Below are 16,070 nucleotides of genomic sequence, written 5' to 3' on the forward strand. Positions count from 1 at the left end.
GGCCTATTTAAAGAAGGAAGGAGTAGGTTTGGATAGCTATCCATGGTGCTGAATTGTGCGCGCACGCGGTGTGTGTGTGCGTGTGTGCGTGTGTGTGTGTCTGTTCACACGCGCACCTTTTTTTGTGGCATGCGCGATCAGAGAGAGGAGAGCTTTGTCAACACCAGGAAGCTGATTGACACTTTCCACACGGCACTCCCATCGGGTGCTGGATATGGCCTTGAGAGTCAGCTGTGGGACGTTGTCCTTAAAGATTTCCCATCTTTGTGGGGATGAGCTGAAAAGATTGTACAAACGTTGCAGCACACCAAAGAAGCTCACAGACTCCACAGATGATTTTGCTGCGTCTACGACGACAAGATTTAAGCTGTGGCTGGTGCATGGCATGAACAGTGCTTTTTTGTTTATATCCAGTAGCCTTTTCTGCACCCCGCTGTTTTTCCCCCGCATGTTGCTCCCGTTGTCGTACGCCTGTCCTCTGCATTTTTCCATATCCAGGCCTAACTTTTCCATGTGCCCCAAGAACACATCAGTCAACCCTGCGCCAGATGTGTCCACCACTGGCAAGAAACCTACAAAATGCTCTGCAACAGTAGCCCCGACACCGACGTCGCACTGGACAGAGCGCAGTGTCAGAGTTGCTCTGTGTGGGCAGCGTCAGGGGTGCAGTCCATTATCACAGAGAAGTTAGATTTTTTTTATTTTGGCTGTGATTGCTTCCACTGTCTTGTCTCCAATTAGAGTTATTAATTCATTCTGTATCGTTTTCCCCAGATAATGGTCAGCGATTTCTTTTTTCTCTGCTCGCCTGACATGCTCGCTCATTACCGGATCAAATTCTCCGAGTAGCCCCACAATACCCAAAAAATTTCCATTATTTGGCTCGTGCAGATTTGAATTGTGGCCACGGAAAGCAAGATTTTTCTGTGCAAGGTGACAGACAATTGCAATTAGTCTTTTCATGACATCGTTCCAGTGTTTTCTTTCCAGCATTTGCATTTCTTGATAGGTTTGGTCTATGGTTAGGTTTTTACGCGCATCTCCAGTTCGCGCCAGCTGTCCATATTGGAACGGTGGGCATTTGATTTCTCGTGATCCTGGAGTGTGAGAGTGAGACGTTCCCACATTCTGAAACCCCTGCCTGTGAGGCTGTGATTTCGTTTGCCAAACAGAGTACAACAGAAACAGAAAACTGCGTCTGATGATTGTGAATATACTAGCCATGACCTGCGTATTTTTTCTCCATTTCTCATCTTCATGAAATATCTCTCCTTGGTGAAACGACGGTGTGTGTGGCTGTGTGGGAAGTCTAATTCCTCTATCTGAACGGGGCCTCTTCAGACAATGTCCATCCGTTGGTCACTGGTCATATGCTCTGGCCAGCATGACGGGTCTGTCTCTGTGAATGACAGTGGGACTTTCTCCCTTGCTGTGCTGGTGGTGGCATCTCTTTCATCCGTTCCAGATGTGTGACTATCATGTTCATGTTCTTCAAAGGATCCTAATTGGTCATCATCATTATCAGATGGGGCAGTAGAAAGGTCAATATTTTCATTTTCGTTCGTGCTTTTCGTAGTCTCGGTTCCGGTTGTTTGGCTGGCATCACGAGATGGCCTGGGTTCGGCAGCCTCTACCGGCACTGTCGTTGCAGGTGCAGGGCGAAAGAAAGAGCTCACTTTTGGTAGACTACTCACAGCTTTCCTTTTGTTTTCTGCTGTTTTTCTTTTTTCAGCACCACTCGGATATGAGCGCTTCATTTTGATGGATGCGCAGCATTGCCTAGGTGATGAATTGTTTAATTTCTTCTTTATTTCTCTCTTTTAATTTTGGGTGGGCAGTTGGGGGATAGGCTACTGACACTGTGTATGCTGCGTTACCTAGGTAACGAATTATTGTTTATGATTAGGCTACATTTTTGTGGCCAGTCGGGGGCCCCAGGCTGCCACAGCTGTGTAGGCTACAGCCTCCGTACTGCAGCTGTACTCTACTCGGCTGCCAGAGCCCGTTTCATTTTTTTTTTTTTTGCGGGCTGGGGTGGCCCCCCAGGCTGCCGGGGCCCGTTTCAATTGAAACGGTTGAAACATAGGTAAGGCCGCCTATGACGCTACTACTCCTGCCCAGCTCCCGCCCACCCCTAACGCTTACAGGGGGAATGAGGCCAGACTCTCTGAGAAATGAAATGAAATGCATTTCTGGGAGAGGCTGGTTTACAAGGCTACTTCTATGGGTACCGTTATCTGTGCTCCATTACTGGCAATCTTCGTTCTAATATTAACAATCTTTTCGGTAAAGAAAGTTAGGAAAGAAAGAAAGGGTTTAGAGAGTAAAGACAGATGGGAAATGGAACTGAACAATGTAATGTGTGATGATGAATGGAGTGAAACCTGTTTGTCTGGTCATAACAACAAACAGTCCAAACTGGAGGAAGTTAGACTGGAAGATTAAAATCAGGTTCCCCCTCTCTCTGCCTCTCCCTTTCCTGTCTATCTCTACTATGGATATCAAATAAAGGCATAAAAGCCAAAGAATACACTTAAATAAATAATTTTAAAAAAGGTATTTCACAACCCGGTTATAATGGCTGAATATAGAAAATCGACAGTGTTGTGTTGGAGGGGGTTGTTTCCAACATGGTGACTTCACTAACATACTATTATGGGCTGGTCTGAATATACAGGTATTTTGGGAGGGGGTTCAAAAGGAAATGGAACAAACTATGGATAGGAAATTAAACTGCAAACTCCAAAGTTGAGATGAACAGTTGTGTGTCAACATTTTAGTGTTTAAAACGAGTCCCAGTGATGATAATAAACCGCAGAAAGTTTCTCTTCAGCTGCTGCCTCCTCTACCCGGACACTGATGACATCACCGGCTCTCTGCTCTGTGATTGGCTGCTGGGACTCTAAGACCGAGCTGCTGCCGGACTCGCTGTCAGTTGCTGTCAGTCGTCTCTCAGGCCAACAGACGCTCAGACTGTGTCAGTGAACTACTGACGAAGACCATGATGAAGGTGTCGGAGCTGCTCCTCTTCCTCGGCTGTGTCGTCTGTGTCTGTGCTGACGGTGGTGAGTCCACAGCTACTGACACGACTACTGACAACTACTGACAGCTACTGACACGACTACTGACACTCAGACAACTACTGAGACAACTACTTAGACAACTACTGACAGTTGTAACTCCAGACGGTCAGTGACCCAGGTCTTGTCTGTCCAGGTGTCCATGTGGAACTTCTTATCAATGGATGTTCAGACTCTGATGGAGAAAACATGGAGTCTGTGGATGGAGAAGAAGTCTGGGTTGCAGACTTCGTCAATCAGAAGGGGGAGGAGCCTCAGCCCAGTTTCATGGATCATATCAACTTCCCAGACAATTATGACCAAGCTGTGACCAATCAACAGATCTGCAGATCAAACCTGAAGAACAGTCGTGTCGGTATGAAGGACATTCCACTGACCAATGGTAAAGTCTGATCTCATTTCTGAGTCACTTCAGTTAATGAGCTTGTTCATCCACATTATTCCGAACGTCATCAATGGTCAAAACCGGAAGCCGGTTTTGCACTTCGGGTGGAATTGTACGTTTACGCTCCCATGATTTCAGTCGTTGTCATAGTTGCGGTAGGTAAACGCATGGATCTATTAACGCTGGCTTCAAACATGGAAGTCAATTTGTGTGATATCCATTTTTAAAAGCTGCTGTGAACATGTGTTTGACAGATTTTCATTGAAAAAACTAAACAAAACATGCATTTACCGCGACTACCGAAACCATGTAAACGTGAACATAAAATTCCACCGGAAGGGCAAAATCGGCTTACATTTTTGAAGGTGGAAAAAAAGGTGGATATGTAGAAATCATCAGTTCATGATTATTGATTCAGTCGATCAGCTTATTGATCTTTAGGAAGCTTCATTTACATATGACAGAGAAGGACACGCCCACTTCCTGTCTCTATGGCAACACACAAAAATAACACCTGTGTCCAGCTGTGTTACTATGACGACACATCTGGACAGCTGGTGTTGTCTCTGTGTCTCTGTGTCTCTGAGTCTCTGAGTCTCTGAGTCTCTGTGTCTCTGTGTCTCAGATCCTCCGTCCGGTCCAGTTGTCTACAGCAGAGACGATGTGGAGCTGGGCCAGAAGAACACTCTGCTGTGTCATGTGACCGGCTTCTTTCCTGCTCCTGTCCTCGTCCACTGGACCAAGAACGGACAGAACGTGACTGAAGGATCCAGCATCAACGTTCCGTATCCCAACGATGACGGTTCCTTCAGACAGACGTCCAGGCTGGACGTCGTCCCACAGCTGGGAGACACGTACGGCTGCACCGTCACACATCTGGCTCTGGACCAACCGCTGACCCGCTTCTGGGGTGAGGCTCTGTCTGTCTGTCTCCAGATGTGTCTCTAACATGTCTCTCTCTCTGTCTCCAGATGTGGAGGTGCAGCAGCCAGCTGTGTGTGTCTCTAACATGTCTCTCTCTGTGTCTCCAGATGTGGAGGTGCAGCAGCCAGCTGTGTGTGTCTCTAACATGTCTCTCTGTGTCTCCAGATGTGGAGGTGCAGCAGCCAGCTGTGTCTCTAACATGTCTCTCTCTGTGTCTCCAGATGTGGAGGTGCAGCAGCCAGCTGTGTGTGTCTCTAACATGTCTCTCTCTGTGTCTCCAGATGTGGAGGTGCAGCAGCCAGCTGTGTGTGTCTCTAACATGTCTCTCTCTGTGTCTCCAGATGTGGAGGTGCAGCAGCCAGCTGTGTGTGTCTCTAACATGTCTCTCTCTGTGTCTCCAGATGTGGAGGTGCAGCAGCCAGCTGTTGGACCAGCTGTCTTCTGTGGACTGGGTCTGACCGTGGGTCTGCTGGGCGTGGCTGCTGGAACCTTCTTCCTCATCAAAGGGAACGAGTGCAGCTGATTGGCTGTGGCTGATGATGTCATTGCTGTCCCTGTATATTGTCCTGTCAGCTTTAAAGCTTCAGTTGGTAACAATTATTCAGTCATATTTGCTGGAACTGTCACTATATGTTGATGGTCAGACATTAAATGGGTAATTTAGGACAAAATCCGGCTCCACCTACAGCCTGGAATCGTATTTGCCAAAATCCACCGCGATCAACGATTCTCCACCAGTCAGGTAGAGGGAGCAGGAAGAGCAGCCAATCACAGCTCCTACATGTCGTAGTAAAATGACTAAAGTGAAAGTAAAGTCTGCGACTTGGTCGAACATTTCAAGACGATACACCGTCAGCTCCCTCTTTTCACCTCTGTCACGCTACCTGATCAACTTTGCATTGGCCTGCTCTAAAAGCATACACAAGCCTGGAGGGTTACACATGGACGCAGTCTGGCTTTGTGATGAACGTCCAACTGTGGAATCTACCAGCAAAAACCAGCTGTATCCTCACTAGAGGGGTAAGTGTCGTATCATCCCAGTTAATGCAGTGTAGCATGGCTAACGTTAGCTCGTAGCTGTCCGGGGTGCTATGGGGTGCCGGCCGGGAGCTCTCCCCGGTGCTGATCAGCCCGAGGCGGATGCGGCGGATGCGGCGGTGCGCCGCGACTGGCTCTGGGTCAGCTTGGAAAGGCTGGAGGCGAAGGAGACTCACATCTTGTATGTGTTTGCCTCTTTCTTTTCTTTTTGTCACCGTCTTTCCTGTTTGTGTCATTTTGTGGAGCACAAAGAGCAAAAAGCCAGCTTTTGTATGCTTGTAGAGTAGTTGATCAGGTAGCTGTGTCCGGATACTGCAGGTCTAGGACGTCCTGTTCCTCCTTCGTCGTACTGCCAAAATGGCGTCTCGAACGCTGGAGGTCACGTGGGGTCCGGAGCTCTATTGTCTTGAAATTTCTGACCAAGTCGCGTAGTTTACTTTCACTTCCATCAACTTACCAACTGGAGCTTTAACCTGCTCTCCTCCTGTGATCACCTGTATATGACCTGATGGACATCATCATCTTCATCATCTTCATCATTAAACCTCTAATCCAGATGTTCTGTCTGATCAGCTGCAATAAACTTTCAAAGTAAAAGTACGATCTTTGTGTGTGTGTGTGTGTGACATCATAACCCTGTGACACGTGGTCAACCAATCACAGACTGAGTTTATCAGAGCAGTTACAGTTACACCTATAAACAGTAATTAATCAGAATCAACCTGTCGGTTTGTTAGTGATCAGATTATTGATCAAGTGGATCAATAAACTGATCAATAACAAACATCACAATGTTAAAGAGGGAGTATTGGACGGTGGCTCAGGTTTAGTGATGAGGAAACTGTCACTGTCAGCTGCACATCTGTCAGCAGCTGCTCCAAACAGACAAACTTGTGACTTGCAAGCTATATGCAGTGTTGTTTAGGCAGTTCGGCTGACTGCCTATTCTGTTCATTACCATCGTTTTTCTTAATTTTTCATTAGGCAAATTTTAAGTTAATTTGGTGGTGGGGATAAAATTGTTCATGACAAATAGTGGTGAAGACATGTCCCCAATGTCCCCAGCGTATCTGATGCCTTTGTCCACTGATGAATCATCATAACTGAAGTATTGATACAAGTCACAGTCAGAGACACAACAATCAATAAGTGTCTTCTTGTGTCTATAGATCAGTCTGTGTGGTTCTTGGTGCCTATGAGTCGCTTCTTGTGAACATTTATTGATCAGATAAGACTATCGTCATTGTGCAGAACACAATGATATATATTTTGGGCGTTTTGCCTTTATTTGAAAGGACAGTGTAGAGAGACAGGAGAGCAGGGAGAGAGACAGGCACAAAGGATAGTCTTGGTCGGGAGTTGAACCAGTAATCAGGGCATCACTCAGCTGGAGGCTATGCCAAAAGCTGAAAGGGGAGAGACAGGACTGATACACAGGTGAGGAGAGGAGGGGTCAGAGGTCAGAGGTAGACTAACCCTGGTCTGTAGTTGAGTCACAGACCAAACTCTCTCTCAGTCTGTGTGTGTGTGTGTGTGTGTGTGTGTGTGTGTGTGTGTGTGTGTGTGTGTGTGTGTGTGTGTGTGTGTGTGTGTGTGTATGTGTCAGTGGCGGCTGGTGACTGAAAAAATTGGGGAGGACAGGAGAAACACCAGTCCACGGCGTCATGTTATTTTATATTAGTTGACTACTTACTTTCTTATATTCAATGAAAATTAAACAGTAAAACAATTTCAATCAGGATAGACCATTTACGACAAGAGAGCCAGGTTTGAGGATGAAGATGAAATTACATTTATTGTGCACAAAATAGACTTTGGCGCTTAGACCACGGGTGTAGACCAGCTGAGTAAACTGATCTGGGGATGAGAAGCTTGCATCTGAAGTAGTTATATCCCCCCCCGGGCCTAGACACTGGTGGTGGTAGGGAAGCTTGAGGTCGCCTGATGAGGGAACTTCTCGGTTGAAGATCCAGGTTTAAGACAGTCTGTATGTTGATGGAGGTGGTGCCGGGGTGGAGGTGGGCTGAGAGTTTTGCAGGAATGACAGCTGGATGACAGGAGAGAGAGAACTTTTAAATTTGACGCTAATGACTGATTGGTGGAAGGGAAAGAGGATGGCAGACTGTGATTGGCTGAATTATGAGAATGAGGGTGGAGCGAGAGGATAGCAGGAAAACAGGGAAAGGGCTTTGAGGCGTGCTTAAAGAGATAGTCTTCCTGTCTGAACTTTCGCTTAGCTTCATTTCAATCAGGATAGACCATTTACGACAAGAGAGCCAGGTTTGAGGATGAAGATGAAATTACATTTATTGTGCACAAAATAGACTTTGGCGCTTAGACCACGGGTGTAGACCAGCTGAGTAAACTGATCTGGGGATGAGAAGCTTGCATCTGAAGTAGTTATATCCCCCCCAAAAATAAGGTATACCTTACCTGGTTGAAGGATTTGATCTACAAAGAAAGCACAATACAACATAGTAGAGATTCGTAGCATGAGCTAAACCCAGAGAGTTGAGATTGAGCAACAAGATATCTTGAAGAGCATAAGAGAATGTGAGTATAGATGCAGAGGCAACCGTGAAGACAAAGTGAGATGCATGAGACTCAATGCTATGCAGTGTAGATGGTAGAATGAGGCAGGAGGTTATGCAGAGAGATGCAAGACTGCTGTAATGCTATACAACAGAAAGGAAGCTGCAATGCTATGCAGCAAAGAAGTTAGACGGATGTGAGAGACTGCAATGCTATGCAGCGGAGAGGGAAGAGAGACTGCAATGCCATGCGGCGGAGAGAGAAGAGAGACTGTGATGCCGTGCAGTGTGAGGGAAAAGAGACTGCAATGCCATGCAGCGGAGCGGGAAGAGAGACTGCAATGCCATGCAGCGGAGAGGGAAGAGAGACTGCGATGCCGTGCAGCGTGAGGGAAGAGAGACTGCAATGCTATGCAGCAGAGAGGGAAGAGAGACTGCGATGCCGTGCAGCGTGAGGGAAGAGAGACTGCAATGCCATGCAGCAGAGAGGCAAGAGAGACTACGATGCCGTGCAGCGTGAGAGAAGAGAGACTGCAATGCCATGCAGCGGAGAAGGAAGAGAGAATGCGATGTTATGCAGCAGAGAGGGAAGAGAGACTGCAATGCCATGCAGCGGAGAGGGAAGAGAGGCTGTGATGGTATGCATCAGAGAAGTTAGAGAGATGCAAGAGACTGCGAAGCTATATAGTGGAGAGGGTAGAGTGATGTGAGAAAACGGCGATGCTATGGAGTAGAGAGAGAAGAGAGATTGCAATGCTATGCTGAGGAGAGGGGGAAATTATGTGTTATGCAGAGAGAACCAAGTGCTGGAAAGTAACCAGATTGAGATACCACCACCATAGATAGACCATAGAGATATGCATGCTTAATGGGCAGATAAGGTTTCAGAGATTTTTGAGCAACCAGGGTGGAGGTGGAGTCTTGACGAATGTAGGATGAATAGGCTGCTGACGACCAACGCCCCATTTGCTGGAGTGAAGCAGGCGGCAGCTAAAGTGGCAGCTCCTGTCCGAAAGACTAGCCTTAATACTGATGATTGAGAGATTGCCCTGCGTGAGATGTTTCCATAAATGCGTGAACCAGGTTTTTCTTATACTCGGGAACCCGTGACGAGCTAATAGAAGATGCAGATGATGATGATGATGATGCGATTATCTAGGTTTGAGAAACGCCCTTGCAAGGGATGGATATAACATGCAGAATATACAGAGTGATAGGCACCTGTTGTCGTGCGCTTGAGGGGAACATTTACAAATTCTCTTCAGCGAATCTAACTGATCTAATGATGGGAAACTTGCACTGAGGAAGACTCCCCCCAAAATAAAGTATACCATACTTGGTTAAAGAGCATCAAATCTACTGGGAAAACAAAGACAGCAAAGATGAGACTATATAACATAATTAAACCCAGGAATACGGAGAACTTCTGATTGCAGCTGAATACAAAATACAATACATACCAACATAACATGCAGAGGGAATACGGAGACAATAGAAAACTAAGTACTCAATGGCTGAGTTATACAGCGGAAATGATGCTGATGCTGAGAAAGGCCATGCAAATGACCGCCGTGCAATGGCTGAGCTCTGATTAAATGAAACTGATAAAGGCCATGCAAATGACCGCCATGCAAATGGCTGAGCTCTGATTAAATGAAACTGATAAAGGCCATGCAAATGACCGCCATGCAAATGGCTGAGCTCTGATTAAATGAAACTGATTAAGGCCATGCAAATGACCGTCATGCAAATGGCTGAGCTCTGATGAAATGATGCTGATAAAGGCCATGCAAATGACCGCCTTGCAAATGGGTGAGCTCTGATTAAATGAAACTGATAAAGGCCATGCAAATGGCTGAGCTCTGATGAAATGATGCTGATAAAGGCCATGCAAATGACCGCCATGCAAATGGCTGAGCTCTGATTAAATGAAACTGATTAAGGCCATGCAAATGACCGTCATGCAAATGGCTGAGCTCTGATGAAATGATGCTGATAAAGGCCATGCAAATGACCGCCATGCAAATGGCTGAGCTCTGATTAAATGAAACTGATAAAGGCCATGCAAATGACCGTCATGCAAATGGCTGAGCTCTGATGAAATGATGCTGATAAAGGCCATGCAAATGACCGCCATGCAAATGGCTGAGCTCTGATTAAATGAAACTGATAAAGGCCATGCAAATGACCGCCATGCAAATGGCTGAGCTCTGATTGAATGATGCTGATAAAGGCCATGCAAATGGCTGAGCTCTGATTGAATGATGCTGATAAAGGCCATGCAAATGACCGCCATGCAAATGGCTGAGCTCTGATTGAATGATGCTGATAAAGGCCATGCAAATGGCTGAGCTCTGATTGAATGATTCTGATAAAGGCCATGCAAATGACCGCCATGCAGGGGCCCACTTTAGTATTCTTTCAAGGGGCCCAAAATTCCTAGCAACGGCCCTGAATAGGGAATATGCTAATGCAGGTAGATGCAAAACTTGAGATACCACCACCAGAGATATGCATGATTTACCGAGATAATACTGTTCCGAGATCTTTGAGCAGCGAGTGCAGAGCTAGAACTTCCTCATATAAAACCTTAAATGATATCGAGTGGAGCATTACCAGCTAAAGGGCTATAGCGTTCAGGGGAGGAACAATGACTCTGAATGAAATGAAAAATAAAAACAAGACCAACAATGGTGATGGAGTGACCTGGCATGAGACGAGCTGAGATGATGAATTGTGTTACCGTTAACCAGGTGCAATGAAGGGCTTGATTGCACTGCATGATGAGTGCCCTTTGTTAATGATGTTGACGACTGCTTGTGACCTCGGTACCAAGAGTGGATAAATCTTGAGTGAGACAGAAGATAAATCTGTCTCTTTAATAGCCGTTTTTTTTTTTTTTTTTTTCTTTTTACTTGTAACTGGAGTTTTGCGGAGCCCTAGCCTCTCTGATCGAGGAGCTGGCGTTACAAAAAGAAAAGAAAGGACGCTCAGGTGGCGCCTGTTACTGTTACCTCTGTGTAGTATGAGGAAGGACGGAGGCACTGATGTTGCATTCAGGTGCTGTCAGACACCTGAATTACGCCGTCGCAAACCAACCAGATGTCGGTAAAACATGGGTCAGGTAAACAATGCGACATCCCCCTGACGACATATTGTCACGCCTGTATTGTTATGCCTTGTGCTGGCGGACCACTTGTTACCTGTTACATGCAGCGTCTGTTGACGCCTGCCCGATTTCACGTGAATGCAACATCAAGAATACCGATATGCAAGACTGGACACGATAGCTTGGATCGATCTCACCAGTGACTGAATGCGTGGTGGCGGGGCATCCTGGGGAAGCATGGAGCGGCCGGGGCTGCAGGTGAAGGCGGCGGCCAGAGGAGCAGCAGCAGCGGGGGGCCGTGGCAGCAGCGACCGGAGGAGGAGAAGCAGCGGCAGCAGCGGAGCCGTTGAGACGGCGCCGGAGGAGGAGAAGCAGCGGCAGCAGCGGAGCCGTTGAGACGGCGCCGGAGGAGGAGAAGCAGTGGCAGCAGCAGCGCAGCAGCGGGGCCATTGAGACGGAGGAGCGGCGGCGGCGGCGGCGCGGACCTCGGGTGGGAGACGTGGGAAACTGAATGAAGACGCTCTCCTTTTCCTGGGACTGTTGTCTGTTGGAGACTGTGCTTAAAATATCGCCGCTCGGTTAACCCTCAAAAGGACCGGAATCGTAACCGGCATCCTCAGGTGGGCAAACGGGCGCAGAGGAACAATAGCAAACGCCATAAAGCAATGAGCAATGGCTGAGAGTTTTGCAGGAATGACGGCTGGATGACAGGAGAGAGAGAATTTTTTAATTTGACGCTAATGACTGATTGGTGGAAGGGAAAGAGGATGGAAGACTGTGATTGGCTCAATTATGAGAATGAGGGTGGAGCGAGAGGATAACAGGAAAACAGGGAAAGGGCTTTGAGGCGTGCTTAAAGAGATAGTCTTCCTGTCTGAACTTTCGCTTAGCTTCATGTCTTACAAGATTTCTTAAAAACAAGATAATTTTATTAAATCTCACTGTTTTCAGATTAATACAGGCCTAATGGAAAAGACAGAGCCTTTATCATGGATGTGGGATGTAAAAAAAAAAAAAAAAAGCAGGCCAGTGTTTAACACCTGTAAATGCCACAGTGGGGATTTCACACCCTCTGATTTAAAAAGGAAAAACAAAAACCATGAAAATCTGTAATTATTAATAACAAAGCAAATTACATACATATTTGGCTTTTACCTGAGCTGACATATGGTGGAGAAGTCCTGTAGTGTCTTTGTTTACCCTCCAGCTGCCCAGGTCACGTATCTGAAAACTATGAACAATCTCTCTGACTACTTCTTTCTGATATCTCCCAACAGTTTATCCAGAAATCTGCTGATATTTCCTTTCAAAACGATGAAAAACTCCGTATTTCTTGTGCTAGGAGCAGCAGGGCTGGGAGTGAAAGTTTGGTGCACATAGCAACAGTAACCAAGGGGGGTTGGGGAACTGTCATTGGACCAACCTGATGTCAATCTTGTGTTCTGGTTACTGATTGGTAAGAGAGGACGTCCTCCCTTAGCGCGTCATTTTACGCGTCTTAGCCAATCACAGATCAGCATGAAAAAATCCTAAATGCATTGAGTGAATGGAAGGAGACCCCGCCCCCAGGTGTCTAGAGGAGGACAGAAGCCCTCCGTCCTCCCCTAAGCCCCCACCTTCCTGCTCCCTGCTCCTCACACAGACTATTCTGTCTCCTCCGCCTGCAGGCGGCGCTGTTGAGCTGTTTTAAGTGGATTTAGAGGATTTTCTTCCATAAAAGAGATTGAAAATATATTATAAATGATTTCGTAAAGGTTTATTTCAACCAGTTACTCTTTATTAAAAATATGTTGATCTTCCTCTTGCCTCTAAAAAAAAATAGAGCAGGACCAACCTCCTCTGCCTCTATGGACCAGCCTCCACTGGTGTGTGTGTGTGTGTGTGTGTGTGTGTGTGTGTGTGTGTGTGTGTGTGTGTGTGTGTGTGTGTGTGTGTGTGTGTGTGTGTGTGTGTGTGTGTGTGTCTCAGTGTCCCAGCAGCAGCAGAGCAGGGCCAGAGTTGTCTGCCTGGTAACAGGTGACACTCAGGTCATGTGACTCCGCCCTGGTCTTTTTCCAGCAGCTCTCAGTCAGACAGAGTCAGTGTTGGTCAACACACGAACATGGATTCAACCTGTCTGAGCCTCGTCCTGCTCCTCAGCGCCGTCTCCACAGCAGGTAGGATCAATACTCTGATCTATCAACACATCTAGACACTATACCGATCAATACTCTGATCTATCAACACATCTAGACACTATACCAATCAATACTCTGATCTATCAACACATCTAGACACTATACTGATCAATACTCTGATCTAAACACACATCTAGACACTATACCAATCAATACTCTGATCTATCATCACATCTAGACACTATACTGATCAATACTCTGATCTATCAACACATCTAGACACTATACCGATCAATACTCTGATCTATCAACACATCTAGACACTATACTGATCAATACTCTGATCTATCAACACATCTAGACACTATACTGATCAATACTCTGATCTATCAACACATCTAGACACTATACTGATCAATACTCTGATCTATCAACACATCTAGACACTATACTGATCAATACTCTGATCTATCAACACATCTAGACACTATACTGATCAATACTCTGATCTATCAACACATCTAGACACTATACCGATCAATACTCTGATCTATCAACACATCTAGACACTATACTGATCAATACTCTGATCTATCAACACATCTAGACACTATACTGATCAATACTCTGATCTATCAACACATCTAGACACTATACTGATCAATACTCTGATCTAAACACATCTAGACACTATACTGATCAATACTCTGATCTATCAACACATCTAGACACTATACCGATCAATACTCTGATCTATCGACACATCTAGACACTATACCGATCAATACTCTGATCTATCGACACATCTAGACACTATACCGATCAATACTCTGATCTATCAACACATCTAGACACTACACTGATCAATACTCTGATCTAAACACACATCTAGACACTATACTGATCAATACTCTGATCTAAACACATCTAGACACTATACTGATCAATACTCTGATCTAAACACACATCTAGACACTATACTGATCAATACTCTGATCTATCAACACATCTAGACACTATACTGATCAATACTCTGATCCCAGATGAACACAGTGATAACTCTCTGACTCTGCTCCACAGATGGATTTATGCATTATACAGTGAATCGTTGTGACTTTAACTCCACTGATCTGAGCGGTGTCACCTACATCTACTCTCACTACTACAACAAACTGGAGTTCATCAGGTGGGACAGCAGAGTGGACAAGTTCGTAGGATACACTGAGTACGGAGTGAGGAACGCTGAACGCTGGAACAAAGGTCCAGAAGTGGTTCAGAGGAGAACTAACAGGGAGAGATACTGTCTGCACAACGATGCCCTTTACTACAGCAGAGTTCTGACTAAGTCAGGTGAGTGTGTTTGTGACATCATCACGTTACGGCTCAGTGTGTTTGTGACATCATCACGTTACGGCTCAGTGTGTTAGTGACATCATCACGTTACAGCTCAATCATTTCTCATTTAACAATCAATCAGTTATTGATCCTCATTGAGACCTTACTTTTTTATTGATCCATCTTTTTCTTTTCTTTCTTTTTGTGATCAAATGTTTTCATTTATATTTTATATTTTTCATTTGCAGTAGTGAGGTCAACAGTTATGTCAAATAAGCATTACAACACATACTTACATATACCCCCCACCCACCCTTCGGACCTTAACCATTTAATGGACAGAAATCATAACAGAAGGAAAACAATAAAAAATAATAGTAGTAATTAGAGATAAACAAATAACTAAATAAACAAACGTAAATAAACAAAAATTCAGGCAGGATTAATAAGAATAAGAACAGGACAGGGAAACTGCAATACATGGTGTTCGTTTTAAGTACTTCTTGCAAGTCTGGATTTGATTTGATCTGCTGCCATGTGCCAAGATGAGATATTTTGTTGCTTTGCATTATTGATTCGGGCTGTAGATATTTCCAAATAAATAATATCAAGAAAAGTCAAATACCAATGAGAGATGTTAAGCGTGTGCGGTGGTTTCCATCTCATTGCAATGATCTTTTTTGCTGCTGTTAAGCCAGCAAGTAATTTTTTTTTTGACACTGTAATAAATTAATTGTGTATAAGTTGTTTAATATAAGCGTTTGAGGGTTTGCTGTTATATTTTGAGCTGTTAAAGAAGACAATGCAGCTGCAACCTGCTGCCAAAATTCGATGACAGGTTTGCATTCCCAGACCATATGTATGAAAGTTCCTGGCTTATTCTGTGAGCATAAAGTACATAAAGAGCTGTCCAGGATCTTCATACGGTGGAGCTTGCAGGGTGTAAGATAAATTATATGTACAAATTGATAATGAATAGCTTGGTGATCTGGATTCCTGGAAGATGAGATAACATTAGTCCATACATCTTTCCAGTCAAAGTTTGGATCCCAATCTGTTATGTCCCTACCCCATACTGCATCTAAACTTAAAGGATTATATGATTTCTTTAAAATATATTGATAAATAGCAGAGACTACACCCCTTGTTTTTAATTTATCTATTAGCTCAGTCAAGGGATGTTCAAATAACTTAGCATCACTTGGTAGTCCTTGTGCCTTAAGTGTAGCTCTAGTCTGTAAGTAAAAAAAGAAAGACGTGTTCTGTAAATTAAAACTAGATTTAATATGTTGAAATGTGCACAGGCCATTTCCATCATAGATATCACTAAGGAGATGAATCCCCCGATCTCCCCATTGTGGGAATTGGATGGGTTTACCCTAGGGTTGTAGTATATCTCCACCACTGAGGCCGATTCGATACGCATCTCGATACGCTGCCACCGATACGATACATTAACGATACACTGAAGCTCCCGTCGATACGATGTGATACGATTCACTCCTGTTCACGATACGATGCGATTCAAATGCGATTTGATAACGATATGAC

The 16,070-nt window shown here is 45.1% G+C and overlaps 2 protein-coding genes across 9 annotated transcripts in view; both read left to right on the plus strand.

The window, feature by feature from the left end:
* The window catches only part of LOC311002158 (H-2 class II histocompatibility antigen, I-E beta chain-like), a 110,211-nt gene that overhangs the window by 10,858 nt on the left and 83,283 nt on the right, over positions 1 to 16,070 (plus strand). Inside the window, exons 1-2 of one of the 5 annotated variants that reach the window (XM_083993411.1) lie at positions 13,151 to 13,223; positions 14,265 to 14,534. The exons of the other annotated variants lie outside the window; for them this stretch is intronic. Of the exons in view, the coding sequence (XP_083849537.1) occupies positions 13,169 to 13,223; positions 14,265 to 14,534 (325 nt within the window). The 5' untranslated portion in view covers positions 13,151 to 13,168. Of the gene's footprint in view, positions 1 to 13,150; positions 13,224 to 14,264; positions 14,535 to 16,070 lie in introns of those variants that run through there. 5 annotated transcript variants of the gene reach the window in all.
* Positions 2,946 to 16,070, plus strand: part of LOC311002161 (RLA class II histocompatibility antigen, DP alpha-1 chain-like) — a 105,870-nt gene continuing 92,745 nt past the window's right edge. The window contains exons 1-4 of one of the 4 annotated variants that reach the window (XM_083993423.1): positions 2,946 to 3,062; positions 3,217 to 3,462; positions 4,091 to 4,375; positions 4,791 to 4,950. In XM_083993423.1, coding sequence (XP_083849549.1) covers positions 3,002 to 3,062; positions 3,217 to 3,462; positions 4,091 to 4,375; positions 4,791 to 4,912 — 714 coding nt within the window. In that variant the 5' untranslated portion in view covers positions 2,946 to 3,001 and the 3' untranslated portion in view covers positions 4,913 to 4,950. Of the gene's footprint in view, positions 3,066 to 3,216; positions 3,463 to 4,090; positions 4,376 to 4,790; positions 4,951 to 16,070 lie in introns of those variants that run through there. The other 3 variants (XM_083993420.1, XM_083993419.1, XM_083993421.1) reach the window with 3 other exon arrangements.

Source organism: Trachurus trachurus, assembly GCF_905171665.1.
Source record: "Trachurus trachurus genome assembly, chromosome: 18".
Taxonomy (NCBI): Eukaryota; Metazoa; Chordata; class Actinopteri; order Carangiformes; family Carangidae; genus Trachurus; species Trachurus trachurus.